Source organism: Anas acuta, chromosome 11 (assembly GCF_963932015.1).
Source record: "Anas acuta chromosome 11, bAnaAcu1.1, whole genome shotgun sequence".
NCBI classification, from domain to species: domain Eukaryota; kingdom Metazoa; phylum Chordata; class Aves; order Anseriformes; family Anatidae; genus Anas; species Anas acuta.
Window position 1 is genome coordinate 16,755,892 of NC_088989.1, and position 22,578 is coordinate 16,778,469.

A 22,578-nucleotide genomic window follows, 5' to 3' on the forward strand; every position below is an offset into this window, starting at 1 on the left:
GGCAGCTGAAGCCAGGGCAGGAGGCAAGAGGACAGGACATGGTGACTTGGCCAGTCGTTGCTGTCGGATGCGAAGAGGGTGGATGATTAATGGAGAAGCAGAGGGGCAGTTAATTCATTTCCTGGTTCTGCCTTTTCTGTGTACCTCTCCTCTGTATACTGGCTATTCAGCTCTGGCCGTGAAGCATTTGGCTCAGGGGGGTTTTGAATCCTGTAAAGGTCGGTTGGCAGCGCTGCCAGCGGGACTAGTAGAAATAGTAGCGTCAGCAGGGTAAAGCTTCCAGGACACGTGCTGGATGATTTGTGATTCCAAAGGCTTTTAAAATTTATACAGATTTCTTACAGTTTATGTAAACAGACATAAGCAAGTGATATTAATGAAAACAGGTAATGAGATTCATTATGCTTTACAGTCAGCTTTGTTGTTCTGAGATTAGAAGGAAATTATTATTCATTGAGGTTCATTCACTGGTGAAATTCCAATTCAGCTTGCTGAAACTAGTAAATGCTCTCATTACTTCCCTACTGATAGACTGGCTTCTCTTAACTGATTTTATATAAGATGGTCTAAACAGAATTTCAATGGACTGCATGAAAAACTTTTTCAAGCATATGATGAAATGATACATGATAAAACTAGGAGGTCACAGAGGCATCCGTTCTAGGTGTGAATGCGTGTCTGATGCCTTTGTACTATTAAAAAGTAAATAAACAAATTGTGCTAGTGAAACAAGTAGTCTAGTGCAACATAGAATTCTTTGGCAAAGCTGGTACCAAAGTGGGTGTTTGTTTTACTTAGACACCCTTTAAACGAGGGTCACAAAGACTTCATGACCTAGTAAGCTGTGTGAGACTACTGTTGTTACATTACAGCATAGTGTGCTTGTTGACATCATTGTATCATTTATAAGAGAAAAAATATACCTTCCTGAGCCTTTGATCAAAACCATAACAACAATCATTTTGTTGCCAATGGTTCCTTGCCTTACCCAGTTTCTTAGATCTGCCTAAGGCAGATCTCAAACTAAATCTTCTAGTTACTAGCTATTTGTTAGAATTACAAAAATTTACTTTTTCAGCACTTTCCCTCACAAGACTGATAGTACTTCTTAGATTGAAGTGGAAGAAATGAAGACCTGCTGTCAAGAGAAGCTTTTTCAAGGGAGAAAAGAAGAGTAGTAAACATAAATTTGTTTCTAAAGCCTGAGAATGGAATTCTATTTAAAATGTAAAATGAGATTGTGGGTTTGAATTTTCTGTGTTAGAATAGCAGAATAACTGGGCTAGTGTTTCTAATCCCCACTGAATTTTAGAAAATTTACACAAAATCTATAGAGGTTGGCGGACCTGGGCAAATTATATTAAAGGGTTGTGTAGTAGTAGTAAAGGCAGGGATCATTTCATAGTTAAATGTGAAATAAATGGAACTTGTGAAACTAGGCAAAGAAATGAAATAATTACCAAAGTGATACTTTGTTTTAGGTTTCAGTGAATACCTCGGTAATGTCATGCTAGAAACGCTGATCATTTGAAGGTGCAGGTTGAGACTTGGGTGGTAGGAGCTTGATATGAAACATAGGTCTCTGTTGTCATAAGAACAATTTATGCATGTCATGCATGTTGCATCTGTCAGTAGAGTTAATTACCAAAAAAAGTTGTGGTTTCATTTTTTAACCTCTGAGTATTAATTTCAATAGAAATTTAATAATGTTCAGCATCACTGTAAAGCTTTTATTGTCCTTGCTGAACATTTTTTTTTTTTTTGCGTTTGAATTTATAGATATTGTGAGTTTTAAATTCCCCTGTTTACGGGTTTTGGTATTTGAATTTTTTTATTATTATTATTTTATTTTATTTTATTTTATTTTATTTTATTTTATTTTATTTTATTTTATTTTATTTTATTTTATTTTATTTTATTTTATTTTATTTTATTACTTTTTATTACTTTTTATTTATTTTATTTAATTATTTTATTATTTTTTCCCCAGACAGTCAGAAAATGTGGGGAAGAGGTTATAAAAGTAACTAATGGTTTGTTTGCACAATTAGTAAAATATAATTTTTCCATTTTTCATCTCATAGTTTAAGTGAACATGAACCTATCTCTTAAGTTTTATCTATTTATTCCCAGTTGCTGTAGTAGTGATGTGCTTTTGCTGTTTTGCAGCATCAAAATCATCCTGTTTGTGATGCTCCTTTTGGTTGCAGTGGAGATGATTGTCAGGAGAAAAACAATTTTCCAGGAAGCATTAATTGAAATTATGGGTTTATATTCAGTGTGCAGTAACTGACAGATGTAGATAAGGAACGGGGAAAAACCATTAATTGTTGTTTCTGCAGATTTTTAATCATTCTCTCCCTCCAAAAAGCAACAATTGGGGAAAAAAAAAAAAAAAAAGTGTTAAAAAGGCAAGCCAGATGAAAGAAGAAATCCATTTAATATACTGCACAGTATCATAGAAAATGCTTTCTAGCTAATCTTTTGTTCTTCACAAATTGCAAACAATTTTGGAGGAAAAGTTTTGGAAACAAACCTTAAGAAACTATTCAAGTGCTAGAAGCATCAGTAATCAGTTTTCACAGTATTTCTTAAACATATGCATAATATTTGTAGACAAATTTGATATAAATCTGTACAACCATTCTAAAACACTTTGGTCAAGCAAAGAATTGTTGCATAGCCTTAACATACAGAAGTATTTTAAATATATACATATATGTGTGTGTGGACACATGAATTTAAAACCAGCCTGTCTGTGACTTATTGCCATACAGAATACATCATCTAATGCTTCTGCTTTTGCTAGTAACATTTGGATTCTGAGGTCATATAGAACCGGTATCTCTGTTAACTTTTTTTTTTTTTTTTTTTTTTTTTCCCCTTCTTCAATTCCTCTTCATATAGAAATGATTTTTCTTATTGCTCTCATTTGCACTATTCTATCATTATTGTCACAGCAGTCAATACATAGACTAAGGGACAAATGAGGAAAAAAAAAATTCAAGAACAGTAGTGAAGTAAGTATGTGTAATAAGGGGGAGGGAAAAAAGCAAGTCTAGCAGCAGGAATGCCATCTCCTGGTTAAAGTAATGGTGAGGACAGATGTCCACTTGCAGATCCTGCTGTGCTAATTGACGTTTTTACCATCTGCACTGCCTGTCAGCGCGCACTCGCTGGGAAGCAGCATCCTGCAGATCCGCCAGTGCGACAAAGTGCGAGTGACCTCTAATCCTCTTCAAGCCGCAAAGTTCGGCTTGCTTAAACCACCTCTAGGACTATGTGAAGTAGCATTTCTGAACAAAAAGATTTGAAAAGATAAGGGGTGCCCCTGTGTACTTTCTTCTGGCAATGCCATGGAGAATTGATGGAAACTTTTGCAAAGTAAGCATTGTTGCCTCTGATTCTCAGTGCTCTTTCCCTTAGCAGTACCTCTGTGTACAGCTTTGACTACATATTTTATTGTCCCTTTCTGACCTTATTATCTCTGCAGTAACACTTAGGGCTGTTAAGATGTGACTTCATCATCAGTCTTTGTATTTCTTCATGCTCTCCTTTCCTCTTGCTCTGGAAATCCAGGAGTTTGTCAGCTCCTGATATTCAGAGGGAGGGAAAAAAAAATAGAATGAATTTCATTTTCCAGAATTTCTAAATAATTCACAAGAAAATAAATGCCATAATTAAAGAAGAAAGAGCACAGTTAAATAAAATTTATTTCTAAAATCTAACATAGGTTACATAGACTGGAAAATCATGGTGGACATAGATTCTTTATGCCCAGTCTAGTTCTCAAACTTATGGTTCCTAAATTTCAGTGTCAGTGGACAATATGTGTGTTAGAGAAGCAGCAGCTCTTTGAGTTCCAGTCTCTCTCTTTCCTTTGCTTTGGAAGCTTCTTAGTATGTATGTATGAAATACCATATGTGCTATGATTAGCAGCATAGGACAGGACATGCATACCTTTTGTGGCTTATTGACAATAAAGTACATAACACAGTTTGCAAAGTGGTAAATTCATCGTAAAAGGCTAGGTAAATGTAATTAGGATTGTTCAAAACTAGGGCAGCTCTTTCCTGTGCTGTTTCAGCCATGGCTTCCCGCAGCTGAGTACCCAGTCATCTGCTTACCTGCTGGAGCTGGCCTGCTGCTGTGCACATATGTTCTGTGTTGGGAAATACTCCTTTTGAAGATGTATTTTTCTTCTGCTTTCCAATATGCATTTGAGGTCTTTCTGTTGCTTGTAGATGCATTATATGAATGTTTCTGCCAGAAATTCCTACCACTGTCAATAGTGTTGATGCACTTTCCCCTTCATGTATGAAGTCACTGCAGTATCTGGGGCAGGTTATGTTTTGGGGAACTAGTACAAATTGTGCATGCTATTTTTAGTGAAAACCCTGTTTTGTATTAAAGGGCTTTGCAGCCCTCTGGAAGCTGATCAAATTGGACTTGTTTCATTTCTCCTGAAGGCTTGTCCCTATGTCAGATCCCATCAGTGGCGAGTGACTCCTCTGATCTCCCACCTTTGTTGCCTTAACTTCTCTGATCTACATTGGTTCACAAAAGGGTAACTACCCAAATGGCTCATCATCTGCTATTCACATTTCACATGGGTAAAGCCTTTAGCCTGCATTGGAAGCTGACTGAGAACTCACAGAGGAGCTGAGAAGTCTGATGTGATTGTCTGAATTGCAGAGATAGGCATAGGCACACTTTGTAGTAGCTGCAACCTGTGTTGTAGTCTCACTAAGCAGTAGGTAGTGAAAATTAAATTGAGCGAGGCAATAATAACTACAGCATGCCTTTACCTGGGAGGGGAGGATAGTGTTTCATAGAAGCTGAAATGAAAGTTTGATGAGTTAACCAAGAACCAGAAACTACACAGCAGTTGTAATTATATACTCGAAGTGAAAGGTGAGTCGGCTGTGGCTGTACTGTGGCAGGATTGATACTTTCAGCAAAGCATCACTTTGGTCTTGAAATTATGCCTGGACTGGTGCTTTCATCTGGCATGTGTGCACCGTGGTGCTGGGAACAGCAGTGCCAGTCCTCAATGGCTGGGACATAAAGCTGGGTGTCATTAGCACGTTAGGATCCTCGTTTCTTCTGCTTCGTGTCTTGGAGATGCTTGTAAGAGGGCTTTCCATTCTTCACGTACCTGTAGGTGTCAATGTTCCTTAGAGGAAGGGAAGGAGTTACCTTGACCAGTGCAAGAAGAGGAGTGATGGGAAGCCTTTTAGCATGGGATGGTTTCCTCTTGCTCTCTTGCAAGCACCTTTTTAGTGGTCCTCTGAGGTCAACCCTCAGTGGAACTATTTTAATTGTTATCTTAGTGTGAATACGTGTGAATAATTTTGTGTTGCTGATTGCATTCAAAACCTACAGTTTTGTAAATATTTCAACAGATGAAAATATTATTTGACAGATACCCAGATACCTGTAACCTCTCTACTTTATTTCAGTTCTTTATACTGCTGAGAGCAGTATATAGGCACAGTTATTCTACCTGAACATTTGCAAGTATTTTGTAGCTTTTTTTTTTTTTTTTTTTTTTTTAACAGAAAAGGTGATAGATATGCACAGACTTGATATAATTAAAACACGGGGGAAAAAAAAAAGTACCTAAGTGAAAGGTTGGAACTCTTTAGCACAACTTCATTCACATTCTTACATTGCATCCTTACATTGAAATGCACTTAACTTGAAGTGTCATGAAGAAAACATACACTTTTATACAGATTTAAGGAACCTTTGCTTGCTTTTTCTTTACACATATATCCTGTCACTGTGGTTGTCTTCCTAGGGACAAAATTTGACACAGTTCACTCCAGCAATGATGTGACAGTACCTATGCAGCAAGAGCAGTTGCTTTGATGGAGAACATGACATGCTTTATTGAGTTTTACTTTGAGGTCATCAACCTGAGGTCTGAACAAAGATATGCTGCTTCTGATATTACCAAAAGCTGCCAACAGCTATTCCAGCTGCATCCCAAACAGATCATAAAGTCCAAATAATTATGTTTTCAGAAGTCATTGCTTACGTGTATACATGTTTATATGTGTATATATGTATATATAGAGAGAGATATTAAAGTAAGCCTACTAATTCACAGACTGATTTAGGAATAAAAGTGACAGGAATTACTACTAAACAAAGTCCTTAAGGATTCCATTCAGAAAGTAAGGGCAAGTCATCTTGCAAAAGCAAAATGTAAATGGAAAATCTGCCTGTTGTTAATATGCCATGGTTGGTACAGCTTGTAGTTGTACTTGAAGAAATAATTTATAGAAAAGCAGATATAAATGGTTATTTTCTATTTCCCTGCATTTTTAATTTTTAATTTTTTAATTTACAGGATTAGCTGGCACTGCTGCAGATCTAGAAAAAAGAAAGCTTATTTTTGGAAAAAACTTCATTCCCCCAAAGAAGCCAAAAACATTCTTACAGCTAGTCTGGGAAGCGCTGCAGGACGTGACTCTTATAATCTTGGAAATTGCAGCCATCATATCTTTGGGGCTCTCATTTTACCAGCCACCTGGAGAAGGCAATGAAGGTAAAAAGAAACTCTTTATTGAAGTAATTTGCATAGATTTAAGTGAAAATGGTCCTATATCTCAAATTGATTCCATCCCTACCCTCCAGAAGGTCACCAACAGGAAATTTCCATTTCAGTTGTTCCTATTACCACTATATAGTAGTAGTGATGTATTATTTGCATGCTTGACATTTCTTTATGCAAACAGTTGACCTTTGTGACGTGTGCTGAGTTAAAACCATAATATTCTTATAGAACTTGAGTATTTGTTTTCACGTTTGAGCTTGTGGTTGGTGTTTATTAATCTTAGATTATTGTTTAGCATGTTATAGAGGAGAAATATGTGGTTGCTTATGTAACTGATGTAGCCTATGTACATAAACATGGGCAGGTCTTCAGCTGGGTTATACCAGATGAAGACTTGAATTTACTGAAGTTCACTCATTTTAGTATTTTTAGTGACATAGCTAAAGGCCAGTGAGCCTAGCTGGACAGAGAGTAATAGAAGCTAGGTCATGCTGCTTCTAAGCTATAAACTGCAGGATCCTTCTGCAATATCTGTAGAAGGTTTTAAGCCCCCCCCTTTGAAAGTACTCTTGAATTCACATGCTTAAAATATTCGTTCCTCTGCATAAATGCAAGATTTCCATTTCTGGCAACCGATCCAGATTTTTTCTTTCCTGTTCTCTCATAGACTTATAAAGCTGGATAAAACATGCTGTGTGAAATGACGTGAATAGCTTGGCAAACGTATGAAGAATGTCTTCCTCTAAATATAACCTTGAAATGCTTTTTACATTTGCTTCAGTTTCCTTTGGCTACTTTCCTTGAAGACCCTTCCTTTTTCCTTTTCCATTCACGAGCAGAACGAGCACGTAGCTATGCGTAGCTCTTGTAGCATATTTATGATTCTTTAATCTTTTCTATGTAATCAGGAATCTTTTGTTGCTTTCTCACTGAGCATTGAATATGTTGTTATCGATTTCAGCAGGTCTCTGATGTAGGCATGAGAAGGGAAAGAAGTAATTTATTTTTTAACTGAAGAAAACATTTATTTTCATTAGCACATACCTGGGCATAGCAGGATACCTTGGGGACATTATAAACCATGAAAAATGGTTTACAAAATTAAGATTTCAATTCTGCAAACTTTTTTTTTTTTTCCCCCTTAGGCACAAATGTGCCCTCTTATTTGTAAATTTACTTTGTGCGTTTTTTTTTTGAAAATATTTTTAAAATAGGATTGTCACAAGGTTTTAGGAAGAGGAGAGTTGTGTCATCAGACCATGATTTTTATTATTACTTTTATTATTATTATTATTATTGTAATTTTGATATCGTATTTAAAATGTTTCTTTTCCCATGGGAATGTATGACACATCTGAAATTCTGGGACAGTCTGAAAAACTCAACAGTACAGCCTGGGAAAATGTGTTTGTGTTTTCCCACAGCACAGTATTTCATTCAATGGTCTCCGGTCTCCCCACATTTTTAGAACTGTTTTCCTGGAAGATATTTTATTAGTTAATATGATAAGTTGATGTCTTCCTTAATTTTTTAGGAGAGATACAATTTGTTTTGAAACTGACTTTAAGTTTTGAAGCTGTAATGGAATTAGTTTCTGTAGCTTAAGTGCAAGATGCATTTTTTTTTTTTTTTGTATTTGGAGGAGGAATACAGGATAAAATCCACAGATCAAAAAACAAAAACACATTAGAGTGCCTGAATTGCTTCAGTAATTGCTACCAGTACAGTGTAATGTATGCATATCTCTGTGTGCTTTCTTGTGTTAGGCAGCTATAAGATTAAATGTCTTTCTGTGTGTTGGACTGACTGTTTTCCAATTTTAAACTATACGTGTTGATACATTACCAAAGCGGAAGTCCTCTGACTAGTATAACTGCATTTCCAAATGGCTCTAGTGCAGTTTGGTATTGTCTTTAGAAAAGTAAGTAGGTTATTACTTTCTGAGTTGCATTTACTTTACACCTTTGGAAATAAGGAATATTTCTGGGATTTTGAAGAACCAGTAGCTACCTTCCTCAATCAACCTTGGAACTAGTAGTGGTAGTAATCTCCTGTTGGTAGTACCTGAAGATTTTGTTCTCCTGCATTTAAGATATGAATGAATCTTGGAAAACAATCTTTTTTTTTTTTTTAATTTTCTGCTATCATAAAATCTTATCTATGCGAATTACTAGATAATAGCGTAGTTTGTTTTTATTGCTTCTCCAGAAGCCACTTCAGCTCCTGTATTTTTCACTTTTCTTAGTAAGAGTGAAAGTTTCAAGAATTCTGTTCTCCAAAGCTACGCTAGAGTTGTTTTTATGATCTGCTTTGCATTCCCTTTTACCATCTGACAGGCCATTAGGAGCAATTGAGAACTTCTGCATAAATTATTGTCAGCCCTGTGGCAATTACTGCTCTCATTACTGATCCACACAATCATTTTTCCACTCTTTCAAAAAAGTGCAAAACTGCTGCTGTGTTTCAGTAAATGTATTTTGAGAGAAAATTGCTGGTGCAGATGTAGTCACTGCTCTAATGGTGATTACACAGGGATGTGACTTAAGCAAGCTGAAAATACTTTGTGCCTTGGAACAAAATCCTTCAGTGTCCTGGGTTAACAGATTACAGACTCTGAGCAAACATAATAGTGAGCCTGTGATATGTGAAGGGGATTTAATGAATATATGGGAGCCTGGCTACATGGTGGTTTGTTTGTTTGTCTTTGCAGTGTAGATTAGTTAGTCCAGGACCGTATTTGAATGTTTATCTTTCTGTATCACTGTGTGGTGAAATAATTTTTGCATACATTTTTTTAAAGAAGTATCAATGCTGTTTTTAAAGCCAGTATATAAATAGAAAGAATGGGTGCTTGAGATCAGCTACCTAAACTGTGGTCTCAAACCATCAAATTGCTTGTGGAAATGAAACAAGGGAGCTCAGGGGAAAAAAGGGGAAAGGGAGCTCAGACTGGGTGAGAACCCCCAAGAAAGTGAGAAATTGCAGTGTTACGGAGCTGAAGGAATTTTCTTTTTTTCTTTTCTTTTTTTTCTTTTTCTTTTTTTTTTCTTTTTTTTTTTTTTTTTTGATCCCCTCCCCATAGATCTCTTCCCCATAGCCACCTTGATATAGTCTGCCCTGTGGATTAGCAGTACTGCCCAGCCATGGTGCATCCCCCATCTCTACTGGTGTTGTGTGTGAACTGGTTAAAAATTTTCAGCCTTCTGTTAACACCTTCACTAGCAACTTCTGAGCCTTGAATCCTCTCCCTTGTTACCATCCCTCAGGCCTTATTTCACATGTGGCTCCTATTACCCTGTTGCACAACCCACTGATATCAACGCCTGACAGTCATTTACTATTTACATGACTGCAACAAGCTGTTGAAGTTTTCTTCCTTGAATTATGTTTCCTTATGTGAATTACAACTGAGGGAAAAAGTAGCCCGAGGTGAGATGTTTTGAAGTCCCAGCTGTCAGTGGGAAGCCACAGGCATAACATCTATTGTCTAGTGTACAGTTCTTTGCAATTTAGGTGGAGGAGGAAAAAAAGAGTAATCTTTTTGATTTTAGGTAGTTTCGGTTGAAATTCCCAAGGCAAAACTCTGTATTGAAAGCAAAGCTTTTGTTGCACAATACTGCTCAGCAGAGGTTTGGCTGGGTTAGCCTTCCTGTTATTCATGCAACAAGTTAATGAACAGGAACAAATGCACAAGCAGGGCACAGTACCCTGAAATCTGAACCTCCCAAGTCAGATGCATTAACCTGCAGTGGTGTTGATATGCCGCAGCTGGGATGCCTGTTGACCTCTTAGTTTTCTTACAGGAGATAATATTTCTGCTGGTTCACCATCCAGGCATTTCCCTATCATTCCTGTAACATATTCCATTGCTTGGTCAACAGGAGATTTAAATCAGAAAGGGCACCTGTACAGGTGAGAAGGTACAGCTGTTCTGCAGTGGGGAGGGTGGTTGCTCATTTTCTTTCCATGCTGAGCTGCCCAGTTGTGATGGTCCTCATGGTACAACTGTTCTGCATGCCCCTAGCACATCACATACTCCTTATATGTGGACCTTGAACAAGGACATGTGCATGGGACAGCAAGTCACAGTCAGACATGGAAATGAAAGTGCCAACATGCCCACTGGTGGGGTATTTGCCAAAGAGATGTAAATGCATCTACTTGTAGATGCCTCTACCGTAGAAGTAAAGGTATTATTCAGATTAAATATCTGTGAAAATATGTCTTAAAGGGGAAAAAAGAACAACCTGAGCAACTCACCACCACCTTGTGCAGATCTATCGCTTAAGATCCAAAACACTGTGCTGTGCTGTTCTCATCTGCTCTTGTGCCTGTGAAGACATGAGTCAAAATATGTCTCTTGACATTTCATCACATTGAGCAATTCTGTAGAAATATGTCACAGTGGGAGAGATTTGGAACGGTGATTAGTGCAGGTATCTGCAGAAGGATATAAAAAAGTAAACATTTCATATTTACAAGTATATAAATATATATGAGAATACAAAGCAGCTAGCAAGAAACTTCTTTTAGGAGTGAAAGTGCTGAATTGAATACCAGGTGGCACAAATTTCTATCCAATTTGTAGTCTATACCGGTGTACACTTTATTTATTTGTTTATTTTAAGACTTCAGCTGATTTGGGTCAATCCAATCCTCTTTGCAAGTTCCCTCCTCTCAGTGCAAATTCTGCTGGAGCACAACAGCTGCAGTAGGCACTCTGCTGGCTTTCAGCAAGGCTCAGCTGCAGGGTCATGTTATAAAGATGTCCCAATCCCCCAGCACTTACAGTAAATGTTATAAGATTTCTTATATTTAAAAAACAAACAAACAAAACCAAGTAATATCACATAATTAATACTTTATTCCTTTACTGCATTTCAAAATGCTGTTGTTATAGCCTTTATCTCTTCATGGTTCCAGCTCTTGTTTTTCCTTACATCAGTTGGTGGTGTTAATGCTTCTGCTGTGACACCTAGCCTTCTAAAGGGAATTTTTTTCTGGTGATACACAGTAGACATTCCCTGCATCCAGCATAAAATAAGAAATACTACCTTTCTGATAAAACTCTAAAGTCTTTATTTAGAATTTTGTTCATTATTCTGTAGTTGCACGTATAATCAACTGAAGTTTCCCATCCAGCACTGAACTGTTTCCATAAATCATTTTTCTTTCATTTATTTATTTATTGGTTTATTTTTAACCCAAGGGTGATGTCTGCCCCTCCATTATCTGTATTTGTCAATCGACTAAGGTCCTACACCAATTTCATACGATCTTCAGGTGTATGTGCAGGGTTTGTCTTCTGCTCTTGTGCGCATTTCTCTGCATAGAGAGAAATTTTCTCTGTGCTGGGGGATGGAACTAGAAATCCCAGCCTGCCATGCCAAATTTGGCAGATATCAGATGCATGTTAAGAATATGGGACAATGGAGAGGGAGGAAAAGAAAAAAAAATTGGCCCTATCACAAGAAATAATGGCTCACAGCTGTATTGCCCTGGGGACAACTCTTAGAGGTTAATTTCTTCAATTTATTGGCATGCAAGAGATGTGTGTTTCCTTTCTGTTTGGAAGGAAGGCAGTGCATCACTTTCCAACCTCCTCATGAGGATGAATGCTGAGGCTTAGAAGATGAACAGGCAGGCTCTGTAATTCAGGCAATGTGGTAGAGCAAGGAAAAAGGCCCTTTCTGTATTGCTGTGTATGATGACACACTTGACTGTGGATTTGACAAAAAAAAAATCTTCTATTTTTTGTGGGGTTTTAATATGTGATTTGCTTCCCTTCCTTTTTTTTTTTTTTTTTTTTTTTTTTTTTTTTTTTTTGCCAACAGCTGTGACAGAGCTGCAATTTTTTAGTGTTTTCAGGTAGCTGATAGCTGATATTTGGGATCTGTCTGTCCTTTAGCATCCAATTCTTTTTTCTTTTCCTTTTTTTTCTTTCTTTCTTTTTTTTTTTTCCTGCTCTCACAGAAATGGTTTTCTTCATTAGAATTATTGCTCAGATCACAAACTTTTCCTATTTCCTTTCTACAAAGCAATGCCTTAGTAGGTTCTTTTGTTTTTTCTCTGGGGATTCTATAAATTTTACATTTTTTCTGATGAAATCAGCTTATTCTTACCTTGTATAAATCCAAAATGCCCATTGGGGAAACCTTGAAATATGCTTTTGTGTATGCAGACACATATTGGCTCAGAAGAAACACACAGGTGTCATTTGGGCAGGAAGCAAACATTGGATATAAACTAAATAGCAGGATTAGCTCTGCAGGAGCACTACCAGCTCATCTGCTGTTGGGAATGGTACTCAATATTGTCAAATTCTGCTGTAGAATACAACCAGTTCCTGCCAAATGTGAACATGTTGGTTTTATTGTTTTTATTAATGTTGATCATTTGCATTGCCTTAGTATTAGAAACGAGCAGTAGAAAATCTATGTATAGCTCAAGGTGTCATTTAAACAAGAAATACCTGTGTTTCCCCTTTGCTCAAATGATCCTATGAGACAAGCAGTTGTTTCAAGAAAGTTAAAGTAATAGCAGTGATTATTGGAGGAACTTTAACCAAATTTAATTAAACTTAATTAAAAGTAACCTCAGATAAATAACCACATGAAAATCCTGAGTCATCCTCTTAAGGAGGTGTTCAGTTCATTTACTTCCTAGTGAGACATAATGAGTGTAATTGAATATAAATTGAAGTTTTAATGCAGCATTTATCAATTTTTACTTTTCTTTACCTATATAGTCTGTGTTTAGGAATTCATCATACGTTTTCTTTAACCTTTGAATTCAGTAGGCCTTGCATAGCTAATGAAGCATGCGTTATCTTTCTATCTATATATCTTTCTATTTTAAGTCCTTTGCCAGGCTTACATACTGAGAAATGCTCAGGGCCAATGAAAGATCCAAGGACATAAAGATTTCCAGAGGAAGATGTTTCATGTATCTTCCAGTCTCTAAAAATCTGTCTTCCTGGATTTCAAAAGTATGAATTTAGTATATTTGATTGATAAGTGAATGAATCAGCTGAATAAAGTTAATTATATATTCTTTGTGGCAACTTTAAATTGCTTTAAAAAAAAAAAAAAACACAAAAAAAACAACACATTTTATATGTGATACCATAGAGTACATTAGAATGCATAAATGCAGACAGCATAAAAATCCAGTTTGTAAGGCTAATGTTAACGTTATTTTACACATTTCCTAAAATCATAGCACTATATAACAATAAGCAACTTTAAGTCATTGCCAGCCCACCAACTATGAAGCCCACTTAAGATGTTAGCTGATTCCACAGTGTGCACTTTGTATTTAAAAAAAAGAAAAAATTCATCAAGCAGTGCACTGAAAATGCATTATCTCTTTAAGTTCTTTCCATAAAGCAAGATGTGATGTAGAAAATTTGAAGCCTTTTAAAAGTAAATGAACTAAATTTCATTCATTTCAGCACTGTGCAGTAATTTGAATCTTGGTTTGCGACCCTACTTCATAAACTATGTTAGTGCAAACAAACAAACAAAAACCCAGCATCCCCAAATAATTACTTATAGTATTTAAATATTTCCAGAATTTTGTTGCAGCTGCTGAATGCAACAACAATTAGCAAACATCTTCAAATCTCTTGTATATCTCAAAAGGTCAAGGGAACAGCTGAACTGTCTTCTAATCCTCGCTGTCAGTGTCAACTAATCACCCATTGGCACAGCGGGGAAATCTGGCAGCCGTTTCAGTATCCTTTATCTGTGCTATTTGCAGGCTGTAAGCACTTGTTTTAATTTTTAAGGATTGTCAACCATTTGTGTAGTACAACGTAACCTTGTACCAACCAGGTATAGTTCTTCAGAGTGTTTTAGTTGTAAATTAATTTCTCTGTAGTACTTAATTAGAACAGATTTGGACCCCTCCCCTGCCCCTGTTTGTCTCAGCATTCAAATGACTTTGTTTTTGCTATAAAAACCTAATGTGTGTATATTTTTCTGTAAGTGTTACATAATCTCCTTCAGACACTGTAGAATACCAAACTGATGGAAAAACAGGTCGAATTATGGGGGTATAAGGGCAGTGCAGCCTTAAAAGCTGATATATCCTAATAGGAATCCTTGCCATCATTGCTACTAAATAAGTAACACTGCCCCAGCTGTCAGTGTGCTGGAGGTTTTATTTGTGATGTCCAAGGAAGAAAACTGAAAAGAAGGTGAGAAAGTAGAAGCGCAGGTATTAGGAAATACCATTTTTATATAAATTAGATGAAATTCAAAGAATATATTAATGTCAGAGGCACCAAAACAACTTTTGAGTAATGTTGCAAACACGCACATACGTTTATTGCTCTTTATAAAAAAGAAACCAGGAGATTCCAGAAGGATTTTTAAAAAGGTCCAACCCATCTGACAATGCAAGTGATGAAGCAGTTGGCACCCTGCAAAACAGGAAAGACACAGAGGTATTTGCCTTCCTTACAAACAGCTTGTTCTGCCAGCACCCCCCATTTAACCTTCTTCCTCCTAAATCTAGGAAGAGGTGAAGCAGTATATGGCTTCTAATGACATTAGCCCAGCCTGGTTTTTTATTATTATTGTTATTAGATTTTTTTTTATATATTAATTCAACTCAAGCAATAAATATCTGGGAACAGAAAACAGAGAATGTTGAAGCATCCAGCTATTATTCGTGTATCCAAGCTCTTGTGCACAAATTGTCTTGCTGTCTCCCACTACTTGTAAAAGGCTTTTTTGAAGAAAAAGTCATGCCCATTTAAGTTGTCATTAGGTCATTACAGTATTTCATGTCTGAAAAATTGGTGCTTTTAGGCTGTTTTCTGTATTCAAAAGATAGGGCAGATTCAGGATTCCAGGTCTCCAAAATATATGAATTTGAGAATCCTGGGTAATAAGGGGTAATAGAGAGCATCATGCGAGGATGGTTTGGTGGCTTGTTTGTAGGGAAGAGCCCGGCTCCAGTTGATGCTCAGCTTTAGCTGTGAGGCCCCTCAGGAGGCAAAATTAGCCCACTGGGACTCCAGTCTCAACAAGTGCCAGCTGGGGAGGGCAGCATCCTGTGTCTGTGTCTGCTGCCTTGTGTCAGAAGAGGAACAGGCCTGGCTAAAGTGGGGTGTTCCTGCCAACATGTACCAACTGGCTCTGGGGGTGCCGGGGGACCACACTGTTTTGGCTGTCCCTGTGGGATCGTGCAGGAGTGCTGAGGACAGGGATGCAGCGGGGAGGGGGCTGAGCACCATCCCCCACAGCCAGCAAGCTAGGAGGGCTGCAACTGAAATGGAGGGCGTGCGTTGTCGGTCTGTCTTCATCCTTTGCAGAGCAGCAAAGCTGTATTTACTTTATTCTCCCCAGAACTCCCTATATAAGGAGTGCTGTGCAGAGAAGAGTGCTGGGTATTATAAATCAGGGAGTGCTCCAGTCTCTGTTCCCTGGTTAAGCCACAGCCTTATGAAAGCATCCAAAGACAAACAAGAAGAGGCAGAATATGAGAAAACCTATTTGAAGGGATCTTTGAGGTCATTTAGTCTGTCCCTGTACTCAAAAGCACTATCAACAATACTTAAGCCATTCTTGACAGAAATTTATCATACTTATTTCTCCAAGTTTCCAGTAATGGAAATTCTGTGTCTTTCCAAGATAATTTATTTAAGCATCCGTGCAGTGAGACAGTTACTCCTGGTGAATAACCTAGATGTCTCTTGTAAGAATTTAAACACATTGCCTTCTTGTTTTATCTTATGTGGGTATGAAAACCAGTTTATCATACCATATTTTCAGCCATATTTTAACTACTTGAAGACAATTATAAATAGCAATGTGTTCATGCGAACTTACTCAGCTTTTTCAGTAGAAATATAAAATGTAAACATTAGTAATACAGAGGAATACTGTTAATAGACTGAACTTGACAGAGGGAGCCACAATTCTCTTAAAATAATTTATCTGGTGATTAACAAAACAAACAGAATTTTCCTAAAACAATAACAAGCCAAAAGCTCAGAAAATATCTCCATTGCCAAAGGTTAACACTAATAGCTTACAAAATAAAACAGTATGAGCTACAGCAATACTGATTGGTCTCTTACTCAATTGTGAATTCAGAAATCAGATCTAAATCAGCAGTTTTAGAATCTCAAATACATTTCAAATTCCCCAAAACACCTATTTATTATGTGCCCATTTTTTAATTGAAAGCATTTTTGGGTCAGGTGATAGGATTGTTTCTACAGTTTCAAAGGAGGGTGCTGTTTGTCCACTAGTCTGCATGAAATCAAATTGTGTGAAAAAACAAAGCCTGCATGGAAAACGTTTACCAGAGATGATTGGAAAACAAAACATAACCAGGTATAATCTTTTAAACACCGATACAGCACTTTGCTGCTTCTGTTTTTCCGGAGAATCTGGTAAAAACAAAGCAGGCCTTTCAGACAAAATATTTTAAAATCAACACCAAGTATGTGCACATGTACTAAGGCACTAAATTGGCATCTTGGGTAAATAATTTTAAAATCTCTCAACTTCAAATCTACATAGATGCACCTGACTTTTTGGAAATCTTTCTCAGGCACAGAGCAGGTCGAGCTGAGCCATGGTAAGAACAGGCAGTGAATGAAGGCTTGGTCTACTTTAATGTTTTAGTTTGGATCCCCAGCATACTTTAGAAATCACATCTCCTGTTTGTCTCCAGATAACATGCTTTAATTCACATTGCAGAGTACTTTTGGGGAGTGCACAGACTGGAAGTGCAATTTGAGATGAAACTAAACTGGAGAAAACATGTCGTCCAGAAACATGTTTCCTTACCACCTAGGTTTGCACTGTAAATCTACTTTTACATGGGCACACTGCTTACTGGTGTTGATAGAACTTTTTAATGGTGCAAGAAATTATGATATAAAGTTCAATCTTTTACTAACATGAATTTTCACCACTTAGAGCTTTATAGCACGAAGTAATGAAGACGAGGGATTTAATACAAGTAATAAACACTTTAGTTTATGAGCTGATTTTGTGGCTGAGGTCTATAAATCTCCAGTATCTCTCTCAACCCAGCTCTCTTGTTCCTATGAATATGACCATTGAGCGATGGAGTCACTGCACGGGAAGAGGCTGAGGTGTTTCAAGAACTGGATCTAAGGCACATTGGCGTGCCTAACAAAAACGAGTGTTGATTTAATTTTCTGATTTTGCAGTATCTTAGCTGTGCTGGGTTGCTTAAGCCTACTCAGTTGCAAATTTTCTTAATCAGTGGCTTTCAAGCTGTGGTCTGCGCACCTCAGAGAATCCATGAATTACTTTGAAGGGGTCTAATAAAAATCAGTAACCTATTCTTAGTAACCTTAAACTCTCTCTGCAGGGCTTGTAGGTTATAAAGAGTTGACAATTACTCTTTAAGTGTTCCAGATGTATGAAGAAGCGCATCAGTCAGCAATTGCATATTCAGGTTGTGCTCCCATTTGATTTTTTTAGAAGCCCTGATGAAAGGTCTGTCAGGTATTCCAGGGAAAGTCAACTCTTTTCATACAGTCTTGCAACTTTTTGGTAGCGTTTCTGTGAATTACAGTCTTTTTCTAAAATTGTCTTGGTTAGAACATCTCATTTTAAAGAAAAAAAGGGGGGGGGGGGGGGGGAGAGAGGCAATATTTTTGGTAGTACATTTTGTCTGTATTAAAGTGCAACCAGAGCATGATGGAACAGTACAAACATTCATTACTCAGGCAGAAGCCATCCTAAAAACTTTCTTTAATGATTTGCTATTCTGATTGCTCTGCTTCAGACAGAAAGAGCATGGACTTTGTTTATAAGGATTAAGTAGAAGTGTAAGCAAGAAAGCTCTAATCTGGTTATGTATTTGGAAATATATATATTTTTTGATTTGTATTAATTTTTAAACTTTTTCTCAGGTTTATACTTGGGGAAATGTTGATTTAAAGTCAAGAGCCTTGATGATAGCTGGTTTTGCAATTAAGCATTTGTTTATTTTCATGGGCTTTTGTGTTTTTGTGTGCTTCCAGTGATCTGTTCTGGGAGCGGTAGCTGAGGAAGTGTTCAAATCCTCCTCTCCAACCAACTATACTTAGGAAGTACTGGAGATCTTCAGGGATTGCTACATGACAAATGGGAGCATTCCTCCTGTTTCTAGAACCTAACTTAAATGACAACAGCTTTATCTTTCTGACCTGTTTATACAAAGAAAGCCTAGATGACTCTAACTCCAAACATACTATATTTTCTTGAGATTATAAATCTTTTTTCTTCAGTAGTGTGTTCAGGCCCTAAGTGGGCAATTTGTGTTTAATAAGGCTAAGATAACTTTATCCCAGTAGTTGCAGTGTTTCCTGTGCGTGATTTTATTTTTTTTTAATGCAAGGGTAGAATTCTAAATCCAACTTCTTTAACTGTATCTGAGCGAAAAAATGTCACTATGTGGACAGCCACTTCACTGCTAGTATCAAGCTAATAGAATTTCTAATTCCTTCCTATCAATTTTATTCATAATGTGCTGTTTGCATTGGCATGGTAGCCTCTTCTAAGTTTGGTCTTAGGATATATGATTGTGAAAAAAAGGCCTTCCTTTCCCTCATAATTTTATTCTGAGTTCTCCAGTGACGTTCATATTAGCATTCCAGAAAAGTCATTCAAAACCCGTGCAGTTCCCTGAGATCACAGTCTCCTAAATTATTAATCCAATTTAGTACATATATCTTTCAAATTGAGTTTGTCTTTTACATTCCATTTTCTCATAGTTCTGACACTTGAATAACATCATCTCAGGGGAATCCCTTAATTGTGCTCCGTGTTCTTTATAACTATAAATTGTTTTGCCCTGTTGTTGGTGCCGTCTAAACTTAAGCACTTTTCTGTTACAGTCAAATCAGGTGAGAGCTATCTCCAGAAACCCTTACTCTCAGGTTTTCTGGCCACTAAACAAAACTGCAGTGCAAATTATTGGTATATATTTTTATTCTGCATTGCAACTGAACCAACATCTTCCATTTTTCTCAGTGCTTTTCTGTAGAAAAAAGTCTAAATTGAATGAGCAAGCATGCTTAAGCTTAAGACCATGCACGCCTACACCACATTCTTGGAATAGTGACTTAAATTTGGAGAATTTCATAACTGCATTTTTATATACCCGGGATGAATGCAAAGAAACTTTCTATCTAACTTTCTATCTTAACCAGAAATTTAATTGAGGACATTGATATTTGTTCTGAAATGAAATGTTACAGCAAAAGATTTTCATGTGATAAATGTTTGTTGTTGTTGTTGTTTTACATTTGAATTAAATATTTTCAATTACTCTGTAGACACAGGTAAATAATAAGTATGTATTTCTTTATCAAATGTTTATAGATTATGCTAACAAATTTTTGCTAGCTTTTTTTTTAAAAAAAAAAAACACACACAAAAAAAACACAAAAAACAGATTTTTTTAAATCAAAAAACAGATTTTTGTGAGATACTAAGATTTTTGTAAGCTATATCTTTACTAGAGATGCTCGTTACATTATCCCAGTACAGCCTTCCTAGGGTAGACAAGCCATATTCCAATTCCATAACTCTATGGAATATGTTATCCTTACTGGGAACCTTAGACTCTGACTGATGGTCTTTAGTTCTCTGCATTAACATCTAAATAATTAATTATTTGCAGAATTTAATAGAAGACTGATTATTTAATTTCATTATTTTGTCATCTTCTAAGAAGTTTTTGCTCATATATTTAGCAATTCCTGTGAAACTGTTTATGATTGTTTATTATTGTGGGAGGAGTATTTTTGATGAGGTGTGAAAACACTTGTTTTGCAAATTTGCACTGGATCACACAACAAACATGTTTACTGTAAAGATAATTGGTGAACATAACTGCTCTTTTGTAAGTATTGAGATGAGAATATATTGAATTGGTTGTTTTGTGATATGCTTTTTTTTGTTTTTTTTTAACCATATTCTAAAATGCTTACAAGTGGTGTACTTCAAGATTATTCAAGGTTACATTAAATTTTTATTTAGTAGGTTTTGCCTTTTCTGAAGCTTTCTGATTACACGCTTCTTGATTCTCAGCTTCTGGTTGGGTATACAGTCAGAAAAAAGAGTCTTTCTGACTCTTCCCTCTATCTTTGGACCCGTGTTTTTTTTTTTTAATGACATAGAACTTGTGAGGTTCTGCTCATCCACTAGTCTGGTGATGTCCTCTCCCTTCCCCCTGTTCCCATCCCCCTCCCTTTTTTAATTGGTAAATTAACATTTTATTGCAATGTGGAGATCTGGAAATACTGGAAATGGTGTCTCTGTAAGAAGCAATTAGAAGGAAAACAGGTTCATACCCAGATTTTCAGGGTCAGCGAGGAAAGCCCAATTTAAGTATTGCTCTCTGCCAAAGAACTGGTAAGTCTAAAAGAAGTATGGAAATAATACTACATGCACCGTGGATTCAGGGGGGAAAAAAATAGAAAAAAAAAGTAGGAAAATAAAAGTTAAAAAAAAAAAAAAAAAAAAGATGGGATGAAGTGGTCCATCAGTTTTCTGGAGCCAAACATTTGTCCAAGGAGTGCTTTCATTCTGGTTTTGTTCAACTGCATCAAAATCCTATTCACAAAGTATGCTTAGGGAGCAGCTTTGTTATGGGATGTCAGTGATATTGATGAATGACACAAGTTTTAGACTTGGGCTGGCTTCAGTAACAACACATTACAAACTTATAAAGTGCAGAATGTGCACTTTGTGTCACATGGGACCTGTAAATTAAATAATTATTTCATAATGTAAAGTGACCTACATCTGGTTTCTACAAATCTGTGTTGGACTGCAAAAAATTAAGTCCCATAGATACCTTCCCTTCATTAGAGATGTGTAGATCATCGACAAAACTGAGTTGCTTTTAGAAATTGCTCGTTAGATAGATTTGCAGGTTGCCAAGTACTGCTCAACTCTCAGCTGGGGACATGAGGTAATGAGATTTAGAACTTTGGGATGAAATATGAAATCTTCTCACATATTTTCCAGGGAGAAGTTCTCTGAAAGAATTAATTCCATAAGTAAAACTCCACTAGGATATGACCGTATAAGCATTGTTGAGTAACTGCACTTGAACTCGTATTAATAATCACAGAGAACAACTTTCTTGGTCTGAGCCTTGTGTTTGAAAACTATGTTTTACCCATTGAATATGTGACTACATTTTCCAGATGCTTTTGGCTCTGAGCAATGTACAGTAAAATGCTAGCAATCAGATGTCAAGGTTTTACCCTGCAACTCTTGAGAACAGGACTTGTGATTCAAATCCCTGCATTGGCAACACGGGGAAACAGAACTAAATATAAATATTTAAGAAATTAATATAAATTAATATGTATTAATATTTAAAAAGTAGTTTTGTGATCCTGTTCCATTCCGCTGCCTTTGGTGGAGTTAGGACACCATCCCTTCGACAGGTATTTACAAAATACATTGCTTTTGTGCTAGTCGGGGGAATCTTGCTCGACGTACAGCACCTATTAAAGCTGAGTGATTAAGGGATAACGTCGGGTTGATTGAAATTAATGTTTCTCTGCTTGCAAATGCTTGTGATCAGGCTGAGGAATGTCTATGCATTCGGGGCTTTCAGATATTTTTTTCTTGCAGGGATATGTTGAAAATGTGTAAATATTTAATATTGAGCTCTAAAGTTGATGCTTATATAACTAACCTACAGGGACTTTTTTTTCTTTTTTTTTTTTCCTTGCTGAAATCCTTATATAACTAACTGAAGTATCACGACGAGAAGAATTCTAATATTGTTTTCAAATAAGCATCCCCAAATCACTTTTAGTGAATATACAAGCACCTTAAACCTGAAATGCATGTATCAGATATTTATAAAAATAAATCTGATCTTACTCCATCCCTTCTGCTTGGCTGGTCACAGAAGAGCATGTGTTTGTGCAGAACAGAGCCTGACAAGTAACCAGAAAATGTTTTTCATGGTTGAATAAGTCCTTGGAGAGTATGGGAGAAAGAGAGAGA

At 36.6% G+C, this 22,578-nt stretch overlaps 1 protein-coding gene across 24 annotated transcripts in view; it reads left to right on the forward strand.

The window, feature by feature from the left end:
* Positions 1–22,578, forward strand: part of ATP2B2 (ATPase plasma membrane Ca2+ transporting 2) — a 421,948-nt gene that overhangs the window by 286,153 nt on the left and 113,217 nt on the right. For all 24 annotated transcript variants that reach the window (XM_068695120.1, XM_068695119.1, XM_068695126.1 and 21 more), the window contains one exon: positions 6,359–6,556. In XM_068695120.1, the coding sequence (XP_068551221.1) occupies positions 6,359–6,556 (198 nt within the window). The remainder of the gene's footprint in view (positions 1–6,358; positions 6,557–22,578) is intronic.